Source organism: Daphnia pulicaria, chromosome 1, assembly GCF_021234035.1.
Source record: "Daphnia pulicaria isolate SC F1-1A chromosome 1, SC_F0-13Bv2, whole genome shotgun sequence".
NCBI lineage: Eukaryota > Metazoa > Arthropoda > Branchiopoda > Diplostraca > Daphniidae > Daphnia > Daphnia pulicaria.
Genome location: NC_060913.1, coordinates 28,529,200 through 28,549,123, shown reverse-complemented (window position 1 = coordinate 28,549,123; position 19,924 = coordinate 28,529,200). Strand labels below are relative to the sequence as shown.

General features: G+C 39.7%; 1 protein-coding gene across 1 annotated transcript; it reads right to left on the bottom strand.

Moving 5' to 3' along the window:
- Positions 1 to 17,145: 17,145 nt before the first annotated feature.
- Positions 17,146 to 19,433, bottom strand: LOC124312963. Its single transcript, XM_046777581.1, has 7 exons — positions 19,272 to 19,433; positions 19,125 to 19,181; positions 18,712 to 19,046; positions 18,430 to 18,645; positions 18,005 to 18,283; positions 17,731 to 17,910; positions 17,146 to 17,646 (listed from the first exon to the last, which is right to left on the bottom strand). The coding sequence occupies exons 1-7, from the start codon at positions 19,330 to 19,332 to the stop codon at positions 17,371 to 17,373; spliced, it is 1,404 nt and encodes a 467-aa protein (XP_046633537.1). The 5' UTR covers positions 19,333 to 19,433; the 3' UTR covers positions 17,146 to 17,370.
- Between the last annotated feature and the right edge of the window lie 491 nt (positions 19,434 to 19,924).

The following is a 19,924-nucleotide window of genomic DNA, read 5'->3' as shown; positions in this document are numbered from 1 at the left end:
AAGTTGACAATTCCATCTTCCCAAAATAATTCGGAGAATGGATGTAATGAGAATCCGTCTCTTCCGATTGTTTGATTGTCGTAAAATGGTTCATATCCACAAGCTGTTTGTTTTGCTCCGATGGTGATATTTATTGCACTGCACTTTTGCACGAGAAAAGATTCGCCCATAGGTTTTAAACGATGGCATATCGGTAGGTTATTAGCTTTTGCTGCTAGTAAACCACTTGATTCTGATATAAGAGATGTTGCTTGACGTGCCATTTGTAGGTTACTACAGTAGATGCGTTTTAATTCGTTTTCAATAATATTCTCGTTGGTCACTGATTGGTCTACTACATATTGGTGGTGTTGGAGCAGAAGAGATTCTTTTGTGTCTACATTTTCTATTATATTCATTTCTGGCATTCCGAATATCCATTTCTGGTTATTTTCTCCGGAGCAAATGTTCATAGACACATTTGATTTATCGTTCATTTGTAGGCATCTTGTGTTTCCAGTGATTTCTGATTTCTCATTTCCAATGAGTCTGGGTCCCATTTTAGTGACTACAAATTACTACATTCATCCATATGATGAAAGAATGGTGACATTGTGATGCATATATTTTTATCTGAGTTATTTTTGGGTACTAAATTTAGCTTGTTATCTACTATTTTAAATTCTCCTCCGGTCAAGTCGATGCAATTTGATGGGGTTCTAATTTGGGGGTTCAAGCAATATTTTGTTTCTACGTTATAAATGTAGGCCTAATTTTTGTTTTGTACTTGGAGATATGTACCATCAACGTTTTTTAGTTTGTGGAGAGTAAAGTCACAGATGTTTTGCATCTCAGCTGTGTAAATATAGTCTAATGTTCCTGGAGCATCTACTAGTTTGTATGTGTTGTCGTCTATTTTTGAGATCGTGACTGTGCTTTTTCTTTTTCTTTTAATCTTACATTCTTTTTCTAGATCTCTTTTTTGTTGTATTCATACAATGACTGAGTCTTGATGGTACACAAAAGTTTCTTTTGGTTTTTCTTTCAAAATTCCAAATGGAGAGGTAGTGGGGCAAGTTGCACAATCTTTTTTTAATGATATCTTTTGTACCATACAATTATTGGATGTGAAAGATACTTTTTGCATCCAAACGCCTTCTCCGTTTGGGGTTGACGTGAATGAAAATTGATTTTTGTCTCCAAACATTTCATTTTCTCCGCATCGTTTCGTTTGTTTCATTCGCCAACAGTCGTTTTCGGAGAGATGCTGTATTTCCGAGGAAAATACAGTATCAAAACCTCCGAAAAAGAATCCGTCGATCGTTTTTCTCTTTACCATGCTTTACAGACGTACCCTTCCCATGACATATGTGGTTCTTCTTTTACGGAGAATTGATAATCTGCTAGGATTGGGTCGTCTTTCTTCTTATTTCGACAATATTCAGGTTTTTCGGTGTCCATTATTCCAATGAATTTTGGTTTCTTGCAGTTGCATACTGTGATATTTAAAGACGAAGATGGGATGATGTAGACGATGATGATGATGAGGATGATGATTGAAATGAATTTTGCCATCTGTAATGATTTCTTGATTAGTTTGGTCCTGTTGCAATCTGCTCAGCCGACGAGCGGATTCGACTAGTCAGATTGTTACGTTACTCGAATAAGCAAATACACGACAAATAAACTAGGGGTGCTTACACGAATATATTACTTACAGGAAACACGATACACGCGAGTGAGCCAAAGCTCTCTCTCAAACTTGCTTACGACAGTAAGGCTTACAGAGACACACACTCTTCTCAACTGCTACACTAGATCTGACTGCTCTTTCGTGTGCCGGCCGTCACATGACAGTCGCGCCCACTGGCGGTCACAATCGCAAGGGCCCTCAGGGAACCCATACAATACAGAAAGGGGTTCATAGGTGGAGTAAGGAGACAGACGGGGCCGTCTGCAACAGTCCTAAACGATCTGGCATGCGGATTGTTTTTCTTAAAGAGTATCTGGGCTCCACTGACAGGGTAGGCTCTTTAGTGGAAATTTCACTTGTTTTTCTTTTCTTTTCGTCTTGTTTCACTTCTTTTGGGTTTTCTGCTATCGATTTGTTTTGTTTTATTTCTTCCGCTGTTTCTTCTGGTGACTTTCTTTTGTGAAATTGCTTCATCCTATCCGCATGTACTATCATCATCTTTTTCCCTGTGTCTGCGTATATTTTATAGTTAACATAACCTTTTCTTTCTTTCCCAGTATAGGGACCTTCCCATCTCATGTTGAATTTTCCTGGCGTATTGGCCATTTCTTTTAACATGATTTTGTCTCCTATTTGAAATTCTTTTCTCTTCGTATTTCTGTCGTAGTAGGCTTTTTGTTTTTCTTAAGCTTCCTCCAGCTTTTCTTTAGTGATATCTAGTGCATCGTACCACATTTGTGAGAAGATCATATTTACATCAGTCATGTTCCGGTTTCTGACTGGTTTAATCATATCTTGGGGTTCGGTTGCTTCTCTGCCATACATGAGATAGAAGGGTGTGTATCCTGTACTTGAGTGGACTGCTGTGTTATATGCAAATGTTGATGATGGTAAAAAATCGGACCATTTAGTTGGTTCCTTCGATACGTAACTGGCTATTATATCCGCTAATGTTCTGTTCACTCTTTCAACCATCCCATCGCTACGCTGTTGTTTTTAGTCGAGTGATTCCATATTGTTTGTACATAATATTCATTAGCTCTGATTGGAAATTCGTACCTTGATCGGTCAATACTGTTTCTGGTACTCCGTGAATTAATACTACATTATTTACAAACGTTCTTGCTACTGTCTCCGCTGTTTGATCTGGCATCGGTGCTGTGATAATGTACCGTGTCAGATATTCTCCCATTACTAGAATATATTGGTTTCTTTCTCTTCCTGATTCTACTAACGGTCCCATGATGTCCATGGCCATTGTCTGCCATACATCTTTTGGGGGAGGAATCGGGTTTAGTGGTGCCTTATTTGCTCCTACTGCTTTCCGTTTAGCGCAAATTTCGCATCCTTTAACATATTCTTTGATATCTCTTTCCATTTTGTGCACTTTAAATCTTCGTTGAATCCTTGCTGTCGTCTTCTTTATTCCAAGGTGTCCTGCGTATGGACTGTCATGGAATCTTTTAAAAATTTTCTCTTTTAAGGATTCCGGGACCAGGATTATTCCTGCAGATGTACCCAGTAGGCCATTTTCTAGCTCTACTACTTCTTCTTCATCGTTGTAAACGTTGTCTTCATCTGTAAGATATCCTTGATCACTGTGTTGGGGGCTGTCGTCGATTTCATTGTCCCTAATCGACATACTATCGTCTTCTGCTTCTGATTCATTAATTAATTCTTCTTTCATTTTCAACATTTTCTTATATTTTTCGCGCGCGCGCCTGCAGTATTTATCTTTTTCTTGTTCTTCTGCGAAGTTTAAGGTTGTCAGCGCATTTATCACTGGCGTTTGCTCAGGTTGCGCCTTAGTATTGTTATCTGGTTCTGGAATTCTACTGAGGCAGTCTGCATTTTGGTTTGTTTTTACAGATCGATATTCGATATCAATATCATAATCTTGCAGGCATAAAGCCCATCTAGCTAGTTTTGCTGAAGTATCTTTCTTCCTTAATAATTCTCTCAATGGTTTGTGATCACTTAATACTTGAAATTTCCCTCCGTATAGGTAAGGGTAAAATTGTTTCACCGCATGCACTATTGTGTAAGCTTCTTTTTCAATAGTACTCCAGTTTTTCTCAACAGCATTCAGATGTCGGGAAGCGTAAGCGATAACGACTTCCTTCTCTTCGCCATCTTCTATATGTTTTTGGCTTAAAACTGATCCTACACCATATCCGGACGCATCTGTATGAATAAGAAACTCTCGCGAAAAGTTCGGATAGCGTAGGATTGGTGGGTGGATCAGACACTTCTTTAAAAATTGGAAAGCTTTTTCTTCTTCTTCTTTCCATTTCCAGGGGTTATTTTTCTTTGTTAAAATTGTTAGTGCATGGGCTCTATCAGCAAAATTTTTAATAAATTTCCTATAATATCCGGGTAGACCAAGAACACTTTTTAATTGGCTAACTGTTTTTGGAGTTGGGTAATTTTCGATTGCTTTTATCTTCATGGGATCAGGAGTGATTATCTTTTCTGAGATTACATGTCCCAGGTATTTAACTGACGTTTGCAAGAACGTACATTTTGACTATTTAATTTTTAGTCCTGCTTTCTTTAGTAAATCTAAGACAATATCTATGTGCTTTATATGCTGCTCTATAGAAGTGGAGTATATGATAACGTCGTCCAAGTAAACTAGTGTGATTTTTTTATTACTGGTTGTAAAATTTGATTCATCAAGCGCTGGAATGTAGAAGGGGCATTCGTCAGACCAAAGGGCATTCTTTTGCATTCGTAGTGTCCGTCTTCCGTCGAGAAAGCGGTTTTCGGCCTATCCTTTTCGTCTATCTCAATTTGCCAATACCCGCTGATGAGTGTCGAGAAAAATTTTTATCCGTAAAGGTAGTCGATTGTTTCATCGATTCTTGGAAGGGGGAATTTGTCTTTAGTTGTTGTTGAATTTAACTGACGGAAATCCATACAAAAACGGTATCCTCCTCCTTTCTTTTTAGCTAGGTGGATAGGTGCATTGTGTGGACTTGTACTTGGGCTGATAATCCCGCAGTCAAGCATTTCTTTTACTTCTTTTTGAATAAAGCTTTGTAAAGCTCTTGCTTGCCGTCTAGGTCTTTGGTAAACGATTTGTCCTGTTGTTTGGATTGAATGTTTAATTCCTTCTGCTTTTCCTAGTTCGTATAAATTTTCTGCTGTCATATCTTTATATTTATTTATTAGCTTTGTTATTTTCTCCCTATGGATTTCTAAGTTTGGGTCTTCTATATTAATTGTTTCTGTCGGTTCTTTTACTGCAACTTTTACTCCGGCTAATGTTACTTTATAGTGTGTTAATCTTTTTACTTCATCATCTATTGTAAACGTTTTGTTGTTAATTGTGTAAAATAACTTTCTTGTTTTTCCATCATACGTGACAGCATTTCGTGTTACAAAATCCATTCCTAACGCGCAAGTTTCTGTAGGTTGGGTATAACATAGTTGTTAAATAGTTGTTAAATCTCATCCTTATTCGCGTCTAGCTTTATCCGTAGGTCATATATTCCTGCTATGGTCATACTTTTCCCACAGATAATATGGAGTTTTTCGTCCTCCGATTCAATTTTATTCTCTGTTAAATCTTTGGCTAATCTTAAAAAAAAGTATTCTGAAATTAAACTCACTGATGCGCCAGTGTCTACTATAGCTTGGGTTACTACATTATCTATGCTGATTTCTACATGAAAATGTTTATAAGTAAGGCTATTTGGGTGTTTTTTTCTTAGCTTTTTTAGTTGCTGCCGTTCCGCCCAGTTCCGTTGCGGAAATTGTTGAAATTTCTGTTCCTTGGCTGATTTGATCTCATGCCAGGTTGATTTCGTCGGTACGTTTGTTGTCCGTTTTGACGGGCATTTTGTTGTGCGAATGGGCTTTGTTTTGCCCTCCAGCACTGTCTTGCCAGGTGACCTTTCTTGTCGCATACGTAACATCTTCTAGATTCGTATTGCTTTTGATCTCCCCAATTTGATCTTCTCTGTACGGAGTTGGTGTGTTGTACCTTCGTCTATTTTCAGGTGTCTGACTTCGGCTTTTGTTGGGTGATTCACTTGCGAAGCGTACTGTTCTTCTTTCACGGTTTTGACTGGGCCATTTGCCGTCTGTTTTTGAGATTGCCAATCTATTTAGTGCGTTTATAGTTTTCTCTTCTAGCTGAACGGCTGGTTGAGAAATCGGTGTTGTCATCAGTTTTTGGATCAGTCCTTTTTGGTTGTTTATTTCTTCTTTGGTTTTTTCGGCTTCTTCTGACATTACTGTAACTGCAGAAGACAAATCTTTATTTTTTGCTATTTTCTTGATTTCTACAACTTTTTCGCATTCTTCGGTCAGTTCTACAGTTTCTATGTATGTTGTATCGTTTATATAGGGCCTATTCCAGACAAGGTCTGCTATCTGTGTTTTTAGTCCGTTAAGCAAAACGTCTTTCTTTGTTTCATCGCGAAGTACTACCACGTCTGCATGACGACTTGTTGCTGCGTTAACGCCGTATGCAATTCTGTAGGTGTCATCTATTCTGGTTTTAAAATCTCTGACTCGTTCTGTCTCTTCTTGTTTGAGGGTCTTTAGTTGTTCCTTCTTTCTTGCTTTTTTTGTATTGTCCGCTAGGCCGTCTAGTATTGCTTGTTTCCATAGTGCATAAGTAGCTTTTTCGGCTGCTGTTAGAGAGTCGTTAAAGTTAGCAGCTGATTTGCTCATTCTTTCTTGGAAGAAACGTAGCTTTTGCTCGTCCGTCCATGCTGCGTGTGTTGCCATACGTTCGGCTAGTTTGAACTATTCTTCGATTGCCATTTTTCCTTCGATTTCTCCGGTGAAAGCTGGTATTTCCTTCTTTACGTTCTGTGCATTTATAAATACTAGTCCGTTTTCGAGAATTTCAGCTTGCCTCTCTACTGCTGCTTGCTAAGCGTTTATAGCTACATCTTTGAGAGCCATTTCGTCGTCGTCGTCCTCGTCGCTGTCATCAAAAATGTTTCTAGGTTGTGCTCTGTATCTCACTATCTGTTGTTGTTGTTGTGCTTGATGTTGCATGGGCGGCAGGTGCACTTGTCTGGGGGTGGGGGGGGGGGGGGGTTGTGGTTGTACTTCTTCTTCTTTAGGTTCGACTCTTGCTATATTTTCTTTTGGCTGGTCTTCCTTTAGGGGTTGGTTGGTGTTCCGTTTCTGATCTTTCGCGTCACGTGTGTCTCTGTGTATACTACACTGCCTACACTGTTCTTTGTCAGTTGTTATCAAGAGTGTTATAGGGGCGTGACACTTTGCACACTCTGTCGTTCGTTCTTCCACTCGAGTTGGGAGGGCCGTTGCTCCTTCTTAAGCCTCGTCGTTTGAATCGAGTAAGGTTACTGTACGTGGCTTCGCCGGGGCGGCGTTAGATTGATTGGGCTTGTCAGGGCCTTGTGAGGTTGCTTGGTCTCTTTTTCAACTGCTCGTTTCTTTATTTTATATATGGTAACTGTTGGGTCTATCAGTTCTGAGTATTTAGCTTTCAGGTTCTTTATGTCGTTTTCTAGATTTTCTATCTCTTTTGGGTCTCTTTCTTTTGGTCGGTTGGTTTTGTTCAATAGGTATTGGATTCTGATTTCTGCTGTTGATATTTCTGTTTTAATTTTAGTTTTTAGTTTTTCTAATTCTACTGGGGTCAAAATTTGTTTAGTTGGGGAAACTACAGAGTCGCCTTCCTGTGTTTTAGACTTACGGAAAAAATTTGGTATTTTGTGCATTACTTACATTTATGTTGTTCGAGTTGGCATGTTCACTAAATGTAAGGCGCTTTTTAGGGGCTTGAAAAGGCGCGCTTACTTTGAAGACTAACTCGCGGGTTATTAGGCCGAACTAGTTTATTGGTTACACTGCACATAATACAAGAGGAGTATAAACGAGATCGAGCTTACAACTGGAGTTACAAGCAGCCGAAGAGTGAGATGACTAGTCTGACTCTTGGAGGGTGCGACGGGAGTTTATACATGTATTCCCGCACGGCCATTTTGGAATGGTGTAATTCCAAAATGGCGAGACAAAACGATTATGATTCATGAGGGGTTATTCAAGCGTGTGAGACAAACGATTATGGCTATTAATAGGAGAAGAGCCTAAAGGGGGCGGGGTTACAGACGATGCATACAGTAAACGATATATACTCTTTTGGTCAGCACTCGGCTGCGCACTACAATAGTTATTCAAAGCATTTCTACTCTACTCCATGTGGCGATAAGTATGTTGTCGATTGTTAGTAGTTACAGATGAATTTGATTAAGAAAACTATTTGCTCGACTTATTGATTCGACAGGCGCACTCGGTGGCATAACATATGGATACATATTTCCTGGCATTATAACTGGATGGTTTGTGGCATATGCCATGTGATGCTTCGGCTCTATTGGTATTTCTACTGCTGCACGGCGATTTCGGCGTTGTTGAAACGAATCTATCATGGCTGGTATAGGGTTGACTCGTGAAAAAATATACGTAATTAGGATAAACATTATAAATCCTATCGTAGTAAAAACGATAATTTTTAGATAATCTGTCCAAGAGTAATGTCTCAAATTTTCGTATCCTGTTTCTCTGACATTATCATTCCAGCTAGCAAATTGTCGAGCGTTTCCTCTATCCTACCTATTAATTCGTTTAAGACGTTGAGTCGTTATAAGTCTGTTACTGAATAAGCTGGGTGTCCTTTTAAAGCGTAGTTAAAATCGTTGAGCGAGAGCTCTTCAAACTGCGACACAAGATTTAAATTTGGTGTGTGTGTATTCGGCGTTTGATCTGTCCAATCGGCGTGGGTTGTATTGTGTTCCCAGTGAAATTTTTTTCCGTTAAGATTGACAAGGTTTGTTTTCCAAAAACAATTGGAAAATGGGTGGATTGACCATCCATCTGTTCCAATTGTATAGTTGTTATTTTTGTAAACCGTATATGGCTGGAATCCACATTTCGTTTCTATTGCTCCGACTGTAACTTGTTTTTTTTCGCATTCCTGTAGAAGTAGAGATTGTCCAAGTCCTTGAAGTCGTGAGCAAGTTGGTAGTTCCAATGCTGCTGCGAATAGAATTCCATTTGTTTGAGAAAGTGTCATGGCTTGCAATCTTCTTAACACAGACACCTGGCAGTATATTTGTCGTATCTCTCTTGCGCGCTCATTTTCGTGTTGAATCTCGATGTTCTGCTTATATTGCTCGTGGAAGGATTGGATGATGGGCTTGATGATATTGCTAATTTCGGCAGTGGCCTAGAGTGGCACGGAATCTCCAATCTAATCAAACTTAACGCCATTCGATAGAGCTTGTTAAGCCGATTCGAATGGTATATGGGAAAGTTTGTGCAAATGAACGCATCCCTGAGTAAATCGACTTTAAAGTTTTTGGTTTACCGGGCTTCCGTAGCGTCCTTGGCCGCCCCTTTGCGCACCCCTGAGCCCACCCCTCGTCCATTGAGGGATCACCCCTATTTAATTTCGCAGTACCTGAGAGCCTTTTTTTCGAAAAATTTTTGCCCGTCACTGGACTCGAACTCGGAACATGCTTGCTCAACATGTACTACCAACTTTGATTGGAGATTCCGTGCCACTCTAGGCCACTGCCCTAATTTCTTCTTTTTTTGCTGTTGTTGGTTTATTTTGTGTGGTGTTTTTGCTTTTGTCGGTTGATTCGATAACCAATACACTATTTAAAGTGTTAAAAATCAATGAATCTATTAAGACATTCACGAAGAAAAAGAAATAGAAATAAGAGTTGATAGAAAATCTTCCAGGAAGAGAAAAAAACAACTTTAATGAATTTGAAATAATGATATAAATTATTTTACAAGTTTCAAAAAATTTATTGTTACACGATATGTTAATTCAATGTCCAATACACTATTTAAATTCTTTAAAATCAATAAATCTATTAAGAAACTCATAAATTATTTTAAAAGTTTAAACAAATTTCTTGTTAAACGATATGTTAATTCAATGTCCTATACACTATTTCAAGTTTTCAAAATCAATGAATCTATTAAGACATTCATGAAGAAAAATAAATAGAAATAAGAATTGATAGAAAATCTTCCAGGAAGTGAAAACACAACTTCAATTAATTTGAAATGACGTTATAAATTGTTTTACAAGTAAAACAAATTTCTTGTTACACGATATGTTAATTCGATGTCCAATACACTATTTAAAGTCTTTAAAATTAATGAATCTATTAAGACATTCATGAAGGAAAAGAAATAGAAATAAGAGTTGATAGAAAATCTTCCAGGAAGTGAAAACAAAACTTCAATGAATTTGAAATGACGATATAAATTGTTTTAAAAGTTTAAACAAATTTTTTGTTACACGATATGTTAATTCGATGTCCAATACACTATCTAAAGTCTTTAAAATCAATGAATCTATTAAGACATTCATGAAGGAAAAGAAATAGAAATAAGAGTTGATAGAAAATCTTCCAGGAAGTGAAAACACAACTTCAATGAATTTGAAATGACGATATAAATTCTTTTACAAGTTTAAACAAATTTCTTGTTACACGATATGTTAATTCGATGTCCAATACACTTTTTAAAGTCTTTGAAATCAATGAATCTATTAAGACATTCATGAAGGAAAAGAAATAGAAATAAGAGTTGATAGAAAATCTTCCAGGAAGTGAAAACACAACTTCAATGAATTTGTAATGACGATATAAATTGTTTTACAAGTTTAAACAAATTTCTTGTTACACGATATGTGAATTCGATGTCCAATACACTATTTAAAGTCTTTAAAATCAATGAATCTATTAAGAGTTTTGCAGTCGCAAACGGTTGCATTCAGGGCCAAAAGTGAGGGCTTGCATAGGCCTAGAAAGAAAAGGATTTGGACCAGCAGCATGATGCTGTGGTATGTTGCAAATAGAAATAGGAAAACATTGGGATACGGTAATGGCAAAGACAACGTGAAAAGGGGTAGCATAAAAGAAAATGGACCCGCTTGTTCTTCCAATCTTGTTATTTTTCAGCGGCTCCATATTTTCCCAGGGGTCTGATGGCGAGAAATCCCAATCTTCTGGTGGTGGGGATGGTGTCCGACGGTTGAGTGGGCCCACATCCAGCATCATCAGTTCTCTGGCCGTCTTTCAATCGTCGTAGTTGACCGCCCTGACCAGCTCGTTCTTAAGTGTGAACGTACGTGATCGTTTGAACGCCTCCGGCTGTTTTTAAAGAACGATCTTGATGTTGTCCCCGGGGTTATAGACGATGTTGGCGGCTCCAGTGTGCGTCAAGTAGAAATTTTGGACATCGGCGTCCAGGCACTCCGCGTAGGATATAGTTCCAGCGGGAGATATAGGTATAGTACCCGTAGTTCTGCTGAACTCGTCGGACAGAATTCCAAATGTCTTGTACTTTGTTAAGAAGAGTGATTTTGATCGATCCGTCGGGGTATTTTAACTCCCCGTCGAATGCAATTTTTCCTTGCTGGCGGTGCTCCGTCATCTGGGCAGCAAGCTCTTCGTTCCATGAGGGGTGAATATTGTAAGGATCCGTCAACCGCGGCGTCGAAGAGACGACGTTATTTTAAAAGTTCTTTAACCTTTTTATCTTTTCCTTTTTTTTTGGTATTGGACCTTTTCTCTAGAATGTTCTTTTCCTCAGTTTGACTCTTCTTCACCCGATACTTCTCATGAAATCTCTTTCCGCCCCTTCCCTTTGTCTTTCTTACATTGCCCTCTGTAATTCTAGGTAGTAACTTCTTTTCTTCTAGAATGTTTCTCTCGTTTTCTTCCGTGCCATTTTCGGTATAAAAGGCCGCACTGTCTGTCAATCGATGCGAATCCTTTTACAGCCGTTGAGCTGAATACACGGCACATTCAAGATATCCAGTCGAAGTTGTAAAATTATTTACTATGGAGAAGTAAGTAAGGTTCTTACATTTGGTATCAAGAAGTCGGATTTGAACCCCGTAACTTTTATCTTCGCCTTCCCCCCTCTCCGCTGACATATTCCGTCCGGGTTTTCGAAATCGAGACAAGTCCTAATGGGCCCAACTGTCTCGGTTTTTAATTTGCACCGAAGAGTAAGAGGAATTCTTTTAGAATCTCTTACTTCCTATCACTTACCACAGCCTGTTGGAAATTCGCCCCAAGTATTGAACTAGGTGGTTATTTTCAGCTGTGGCTAACGTATTGGGAGCGCGAGGGACACCCAAAGTTAGCGTTAAAGAGATCGATGGGTGGTCCGTGATCCCAAATCACGGGCTTCAAATAAAGATCTCCCAGCCTTTTGGACCGCGTTAGTAGATACGTCCCTCTTCAAGCCTTTCTTTTGAGTACTGATTAGCGGTCAGCTTTCTAATGCACTGTTTTTGGAATGAACTGAAAACTAGAGAACCAGAAGTGTCCGGTTCTTCACGTTTGTAGTTTCATTTCTCGATCGTGAGAATTGGAGATTGCCAGCCAGGGTCAGTATTTGATAAGAAGGGTAAGATAACGTCTTTCACAGACCGATGACCCATAGTCATTAAATTGACTTGCCCATCCTAAGGAACGACGAATGATTGGTAGCGATGTTGCTAGAAATGAATGCAAGTAACTAGTCCAATCAAACTGAGTTCCTTCCCGTTTGTTTCAGGCCTCAATTAACCCCCAAAACAACTTTTTATTTGTCGCAAAAGGCTGTACTGACGTAACCGAGGTGGGTTTCCGAGGCCTTTTGCTACTGAAGTCCCCGTTGCCTCGTTGACAACGTGTAATAAAAAAAAACTTTCTTCATAGAGATTTTGTTGAACATGATTGGAGTAGAACTCTCACGTTCAGCCGCCTGATAGAGATCGCTCTCAGAGCAATTTAAAACAGATTGGTTAACGAGGACTATTGGGCCGATAGTTCGAACGGACCAATTCTTTTCCTTTAGAACTAGTGTTATCATTTTTTTAAATTTTTATAATCATGAATAGTAATCCAGATAGCGGGATAGAGAATACTAGAGGGGAATCAGCAAAAAAAAAGTGGCCAATGGGTTGGACTATGTGGGTTGGCCTATGTGTCCAAGGGATCCAAGCAGACGTTTACACCCTTTGCTCCATCTACGCGCCGGGTACCGGAACAGCAGATAGAAGTAAAGAATGTTGAGCCAGACAGATAGAGGACGTAGTGGGAAGTGGGCAGCGGGTGCTCCAGGCTGAAAAGTAATTGGAGAGTACTGTGAAAGATCTTGAATAATCTTACGTAGACAAGAGTATTGAGGCAGTGAAAGAAGGTAGCAAAAAAAGCGAAGAAGACAAGTTGGAGAGTATTGCAAAAGATCTTGAAGAATCTTACGTAGACAAGAGTATTGAGGCGGCACAAAAAAGTAGCGAAAAAAGCGAAGGAGACGAGTTGGAAATTACAACGAACGATATTGATCAATCTGACGCAGAATAGAGTATTGACGACGCCCACCAAAGTAGTGAAGAAAATGAAGAAGAGGAAAACGTTGACAACACTGACGAGGAGCAGTTATTTGTAGATACCGATAGTGATTCAGGTACTGGCATCCTTAGATAAAGTTTTTGAGTCCCAAGGTCTTTAAAGGAGCGCCCGAAGATGACGCTTTCGACTGGCTTGAGCGTTACGAGTCAACTGGAGCGTACAATCAATGGGGCGATACGGAGCTACGGGCAAATTTAAGCATGTATCTGGATGGATTGGCAAGGAAATTGTTCTTGTGCTCCACACTTCCAACGAAGTAGCGAGACTTAAAAACACTACTCAGGTCCTCCTATAGCCCACAAAAGGGGGCGTTGGGTCCTCCCGCGCCAATCAACATCGTGTCCCAGCTATTAGCCCAGACGACGGCAGATTCACCGACACAAGACGAGATAAAGGAGCAACCTATCCTCAGAATGGATTTCAGCAAGCTGATCAGAAAAGAATTCACTTCGTTTGCGTTCTTCCACTGTAACACCCGCTGAACCGGACTTGCTGATGTCAGACGGCGACGTCGACGAATACATCGCCAATCCGGCCAGCCATCACACGTTGACTCACGATTTCTACGATGAAGTAGCTACATTGGCCAAACTTGTTCGCCGTTTCCAACTACATTCGGGACAGTCAACGGCCAGAAGGTTTGAACGGTCGCACGTATCGCCCGCTCCAACCGGTGGCGACCACGGATCCCATTCCTATTCCCGCTCCGCGTATTACATTGAGTCGTCAGTTGGAAGAATTCCTCCAAATAATTGGATTTATTGTTAATATCGAATTAACTTTTAATTCTACTATATGCGAACATATCATTTTTCTTGGTTTATTTCTGTTTTTCAAATGTGTTTTTCGCAAACTTTTCCGTTGATTTTAGTTTGGTTTAAACTACTCAAACTTTCATTTTTTTGTCTCCTCCATATTTTTACTCCTCCTCTTTTTGTCACCTTTCCTTGTAGCCAGTAGTAAAAAACAAAAAATTTGTTTTAATGTAATAAAAAAAAAGAATCACCTTGTCTACACCTTCTTTAAGTTGGCTACCGCCCCAAATTCTCTCTTGTGATCTTCTTCGACTATCTACTATAAATATCGTTGTAAAATCTTTTCTTTCTTCACTTCGCTACCACCTATTTTACCCTATTCATCATGGCCGGACGTGGTCGACTTCTTCTTGGACCTGACTTCGTCCACGACGAAGTGGAACTCACTACGCCACCAGCAGTTGGCGGAGTAATTGAATGGCCTCTTCCTAGGACCGAATACCGAAGTTATCCGTCGGATGACTTACAATCTTCACCGTCTCCATCGAACGATCCGGAGCCGGAACCTGGGACATCGACTTCGTCCACTTCTCCTGACGACCAGACAACACGGGGCGTCAAGCGACCGTCTACAGCGCGCTTTTCTAAAGTTAAATACAACCGTGTTGTATTCTCGCCTCTCCCCTATTCATCGGACGACGACGATGAACCTTCCCCGGTTCCGATCTCGAAAAATAGGACTCGACCGGTCATGGCTGTGGTCCCCTCCGTGAGACCGCGGGCTCCACGACCCGTTTCCACCACCGTCCAGACGCCGGAGCAACAGCCTGCCGCCCCTGCCGCCCCGCAGCTCCCCAGCAAAACACACGTCCGACGCCAGAAAACAATATGGCCCTTGCACTAGACCATCTCAACTTACTAAAGCAATACATCATCGACCAGGAGGAACTCAAACAGCGATATTTTTCTGATGTTCGCAGCCTAAACCGTCGTTATGGAGACGACAAATAATTGCGAACTTGTAATTCTGTCACATTATTGTATTCTTGTATTCACCTTCTAGTGTTACTCAATATATCCTTCCACAAAAAAATTAAATACCTTCATGTCAACAAAAAAGTAAAATGAAAGAAAGAATGTAAGAATGAATGAAGGAAAGAATGTAGGAAGGAAGGAAGGAAAAAAAAGAAAGAAAGAACGATAGAACACAAAAAAAAGAAAGATTTCTCTTAATTGTTACTGTAACAACTCGTAAATTTTGTCTATAATGGAATTTCCACTTCTTTTCCCTTCAACATCTGACAATCTGCTGATTTTTCGCACCTCAATATGGGAGATGGCTATACGGATCACCTACGTTTATTTTTCCCCGTATTTCTTTTCTTTTTGTGATCTTCTTATTATTTTTCACGCCTCCCCGCTCGACTATTTTCTTCGTGATCAGCTGTCATCAACACCAAACCTTTTCTTTTAATATATGTCGCAATATATGTCGATCGACTTCAGCTAAACTATAAATACTGTTGTTAAATCATTTTCCAATCAAAACAAACTCATTCCATTTTTTCATCATGGATGGACGAGCTTGCTATCTTCCGACACCTGATTTCGCTTATAGCGAGACCAACCCAAATTTACCACCCGTGGTTGGCCGTACCGTCCGGTGGCCTCTCTTTCGGCCGCAAAATTACGTTTACCCATCAGACAACACGGAAACTCCGCCGGTTCCGGCGGCCTTCACCCACCTCTGTTATTCAACTCAACGGCAGAGTGATGGCGGTAACCCAATCCGTACGACAGCGGATACCATCAAGAATCGCTCCAACCATCATCCAGGCACCTTCGGAACAATTGACTTCCCATCCTGTCTGTCCGACGGTAAACCAAAACCGTCTGCGCCCATCGGCGTTAGACTGCCCGGCCCTTGCACTGGAGCAGCTGACATTGCTTCAACGAATATCAGCCGTCGATGAACTTATAAATCTTTTTAATTTGTCAAAAATTTGTCCTTAATTTTCCACTTCTCTCGACACACTCCTCCCGCTCGTCGAAAGCTGAAAAGCTACTGAATCCGATATTTTCCATCGCACCACTCTGTTTATTTCCTTCGCGCTCTCATCCACCGATAAATTCGCAAAAATATGTCTAACTCCCCAGACATCTACAATCTCCTTCATCCTCGCTGCTGTTTTTCTTCTCCGTATTTAGGAAAAACATTTTTTGGGGAAAGGTAATCATCGGGTGTCCCCAATATATAGTGTTATAATTAACACTTTCCTTATGATAAAATGTGTTTCTTTTTTTCGCCTTTCGCCGCCTCTCTCTTCTTGCCTTCCTCTCATTATTTTTTACTTGCTTGTGTGATTTTTTATTTACATGCTTATAATGCACATTGCTTAAATATAGCTACATTGTAGCTAACTTTAAACTGCTATTAGCATTCGCCGTAGATTTCGAACAAAACAGAATCTGCCAACCAGTCAAACGTTTTACAAAACAATATCACACCACAAAATTCAATTAGCCCGTCAAATAAAAGACGAACTGATTAAATCTTGTATTGAAATTGTTTTGTAAAAACGTTGCAGCAAGATTAATTGTTGATAACGTCGAATAATTAAACAAAGAAATTTTTGGTGCAAATTTTATATGTAGAACTGTTTGCGCTGCAGTGAGCCAAGCGACTGAATGCAAAATAGTCAAGAGGGCGCCTTATATAGCCCTACAGTTGGTATGCTGACTTATATATGGTGCGTCTCTTTCGTATCTATACAAAAAAGAAAACGATTTCATTCCAGGAAATCATTGGTTCTCCATTGGGAAAAGTTGTTTTCTTCATAAGAAAATGTCACCTTTATCGGTGTGATATTTTGCAGCTTTGTAGCTATTATTACGGTTTCACACCTGTTAGAATTCTGAGTAGGTCTTCAATCACTATTCTGAAGAAAATCTGTGAATTTTCTTTACTAATATTATTGTATGCTGGTAGGCCTAGCGCACTTTAGATTACTAGGACCTTGGGCTACTCCAGCCTAGTTTGCTTCGCATTTTTTTTCAGCAGCGTTCAGTAGACAGGATATGGTGCTCGATTGTCTCTCTATAAATTGAAGAAATCAATTGGAGTGTAGGCCTATGTGTTTCTTGACCATGCAGCACTCCGGCCTAGCTGGCCTTTAAAATTATTGCGAATTTTTTCCTGCTTTGTGGTGTTAATATCGATCCAAATATGTATGTGATTTGGTTAAAAATCTCTGTTGTACATGCCCATAACCCCGAACAATAACGTATATAAACATTGTAAATACTAAATATAGGCATTCTCTGCAACCATGTATATTTTCATCCATATCAATCACCCATTCCATATATTACGCAGTTTAATTTCCCACATGGACGCGCTTGGACGCTTGTGTAAGAATTGCGTTATTTTAGCTATGGTTCTATACTATTTACTTTCAAGACTGCAAAAGCAGCAGCAGCATATTTAATAAGATATAGCCTAGTGTCATTTAATAAAATTAGCTTACTGCACGGTCACCTGACCAAGAATATTGAAACGAGTTGACGTTTCCTGAACGCCGTTTGCGTTAGCGAACAGTATGCGGTAGTTAGGGTTACTCGATATTGAAGAAGACGCGTCAGGGAGATTCAAAATGACGTCATACGAGCCCACGGCTTGCGCAGATGGAACAGTAAATGATAAGCCGACGGATACCAACAGACCTGGAGACCAACTGCGAGGGTTGGCAGTCTGAGCGAAGGTTGTCAACGCCAAGTTAACTTTGTTTCTTAAAATAACCTAATAAAATAAAAGAAGATAATTAATTAAATTCATTTGAACAAATTTTCTTGAATTAAAAATAAAAATGCTGCGTCGGCTAACTTGAACAGGACGAGGATTGTAAATCGGTGCCACGCCCGTGTTTTTAATGCTGACTGTGGCGCAATAGGTCTGGCCTTTCGTCACCAAAGATGGAAAAGTTCCGTTGATTAATTCAAAACGATAACCCATCAAATTGGCAATCTTGTTATAACAGCCGGCAGTCTTCCATCCGTTAATTACCTCTTGAACAATTTAAATGGGTTGTACTGTACGAGTTAAATGCATCTGCTGATTAATGTAAATGCTCGTCATTTCAATAAAAAGCCTTGATTACCGTGGGGTGGTATTCGACGTTAAGATAACTAAATCGTTGTTTGTTGATTTGATTCACGCCACCGGTGCACCCCGTTAGACTGTTCGATTCACAGGATTCTCCTCCGACAATGACGTAACGACCCTCGTTGGTTAGCCAAGTCCTCTGAGCATCGCTTTCAAATGTCCCTTGGTCTTGAGAAGACGCCATGAAGCAATCGTTATGTATGCCGATCCTCGCGCACATGTTGGATGAGTTAAATGCTTGAGACGGTGGCAAATTGGCTGTACCACAGAATTTCTTAAAATATACAAATGTACAAAAATATTTTAGTTTTTTATTATTCCATCCGCTTGTAAAAATTGGTGCATATAGTAATTAATGATCAGGTGAGAAATCCTTCTTTTATAGAATAATATGAGACCAATAACTTATAGGCCTAATACCTGCTTATAAGTTGGAGTCCGAAGTTGGACCATCCGGCTGGTTGGAACAGCTTTCATTAGAGCGGTCAATATCGTGTTTCGGCTCGTCTGTTGAGCAGCAGTTGGCTGGTACCATGCTCCGCCACTCATCGGGGTAGCGTAATTATTCGAGTAATACCATTCACCCCAGGTGCCAATGAATCCTGCTTGAACGGTTGCGATGACATCGCTATTGGCCTAATAAATATTGCATACACATTAAATTATCTAATAGTCGTCATATACCAGGGGTCTCATTTTCACCTGCAAATATGGTTTTAACTGGTCGATGTGTTTGAGAAGTTGCGTAAGGGCCGCATCGTTCATGTTGCCCTCCGTCAGAGTGTAGCTGAAGCGAACGATAGCTTTCATGCCAGCAGAACGTAGAGTCTGGAAATCGACCGTCAGTTTGCTCAAAATCGTTGAACTGATGTTGCTAGTGACAAAATTATCTAGGACGTAATTGATGTGAACGAGGGTCACATTCTCGCTAGTTCTCCATTGCTGCAAAGTAGACAGGCTTATCGCCTGATAATTCGAAAAAAATATCTCGTATCCGTGGTAGAATCCCTTCTCCGGATTGGCCAAGACAAATGTATCTTACATCGGATGATGTAACACAAAATAAAATATTTTTCAATCACATTGGCCTGACAAACTTCATATCAAATAATTACCTTTCATAGATGTGAACGTTTTAATAGACGTTCCCACGCAGGCACAAGCAGCTTTACCTGCAATAAATTATTTTGTCTGTGGTTTATACCATTTATTATAGAAACAGTCTGAATTATTTATACAATTATCCTAGATTAAACACTTACCAGCTAGAAGAGAAAGTACAACAATATTCATCCAACTAATTGAATGGCCCATTTTTACCATTTCACCTTACGCTGAATTCAATTTCGAAGTTTAGACCTGTGCACAGCAGAGTGATTGCCTTTGGATTCAACTGTTTAGACGTAAGTGGCTCTGCTCAGTTCAGTGTTCAATGAATATATATATAACGCAATATATTATTAGCTTTACACAGCGCATCTGTCGTAATAAGTTCGTTGCACGAAAGCCAACAAAAGCTGAAGTGAATCACACATCTGTGCTGGGAAAATGTGGAGTGACAAACAAAAACCTAACTGACGGAAATCGTGACGATCACCATTTCCACATCAGCCACACTTACATTGCCATGTACGTATGTTGTCAGTGTGTGATAAAGATATATGTGCAGCTGCAACATTATTCAGTGTTTATGGGAAATAATTAATTCTTAGGCTACTATAATCTCCTAATTGTGATGCATAAGCATTATAGAAGGGGAAAAAAAGTAATTTTTTTATAGTCCGTATATGTGTAATAATGTGCTGTTATTCCGAATATTTTTAAGCATTTTCGTACTGTGATGAAACTGAAAAGTATATCGCTTCGCAGCAGTAATCATAAATTTTTCTCGAGTTTGTACATAGTCAAGTGACAA

What these genes read in the sequence shown, in the direction of transcription:
- LOC124312963 (XM_046777581.1), bottom strand. Translation starts at nt 19,332, where the DNA reads ATGGTAAAAATGGGCCATTCAATTAGTTGGATGAATATTGTTGTACTT. An exon ending in GGACTCCAACTTATAAGCAG is followed by an intron (nt 18,284 to 18,429) that starts GTATTAGGCCTA and finishes GTATATTTTAAG; the next exon opens with AAATTCTGTGGTACAGCCAA. An exon ending in ACGTCGAATACCACCCCACG is followed by an intron (nt 17,911 to 18,004) that starts GTAATCAAGGCT and finishes ATTGTTCAAGAG; the next exon opens with GTAATTAACGGATGGAAGAC.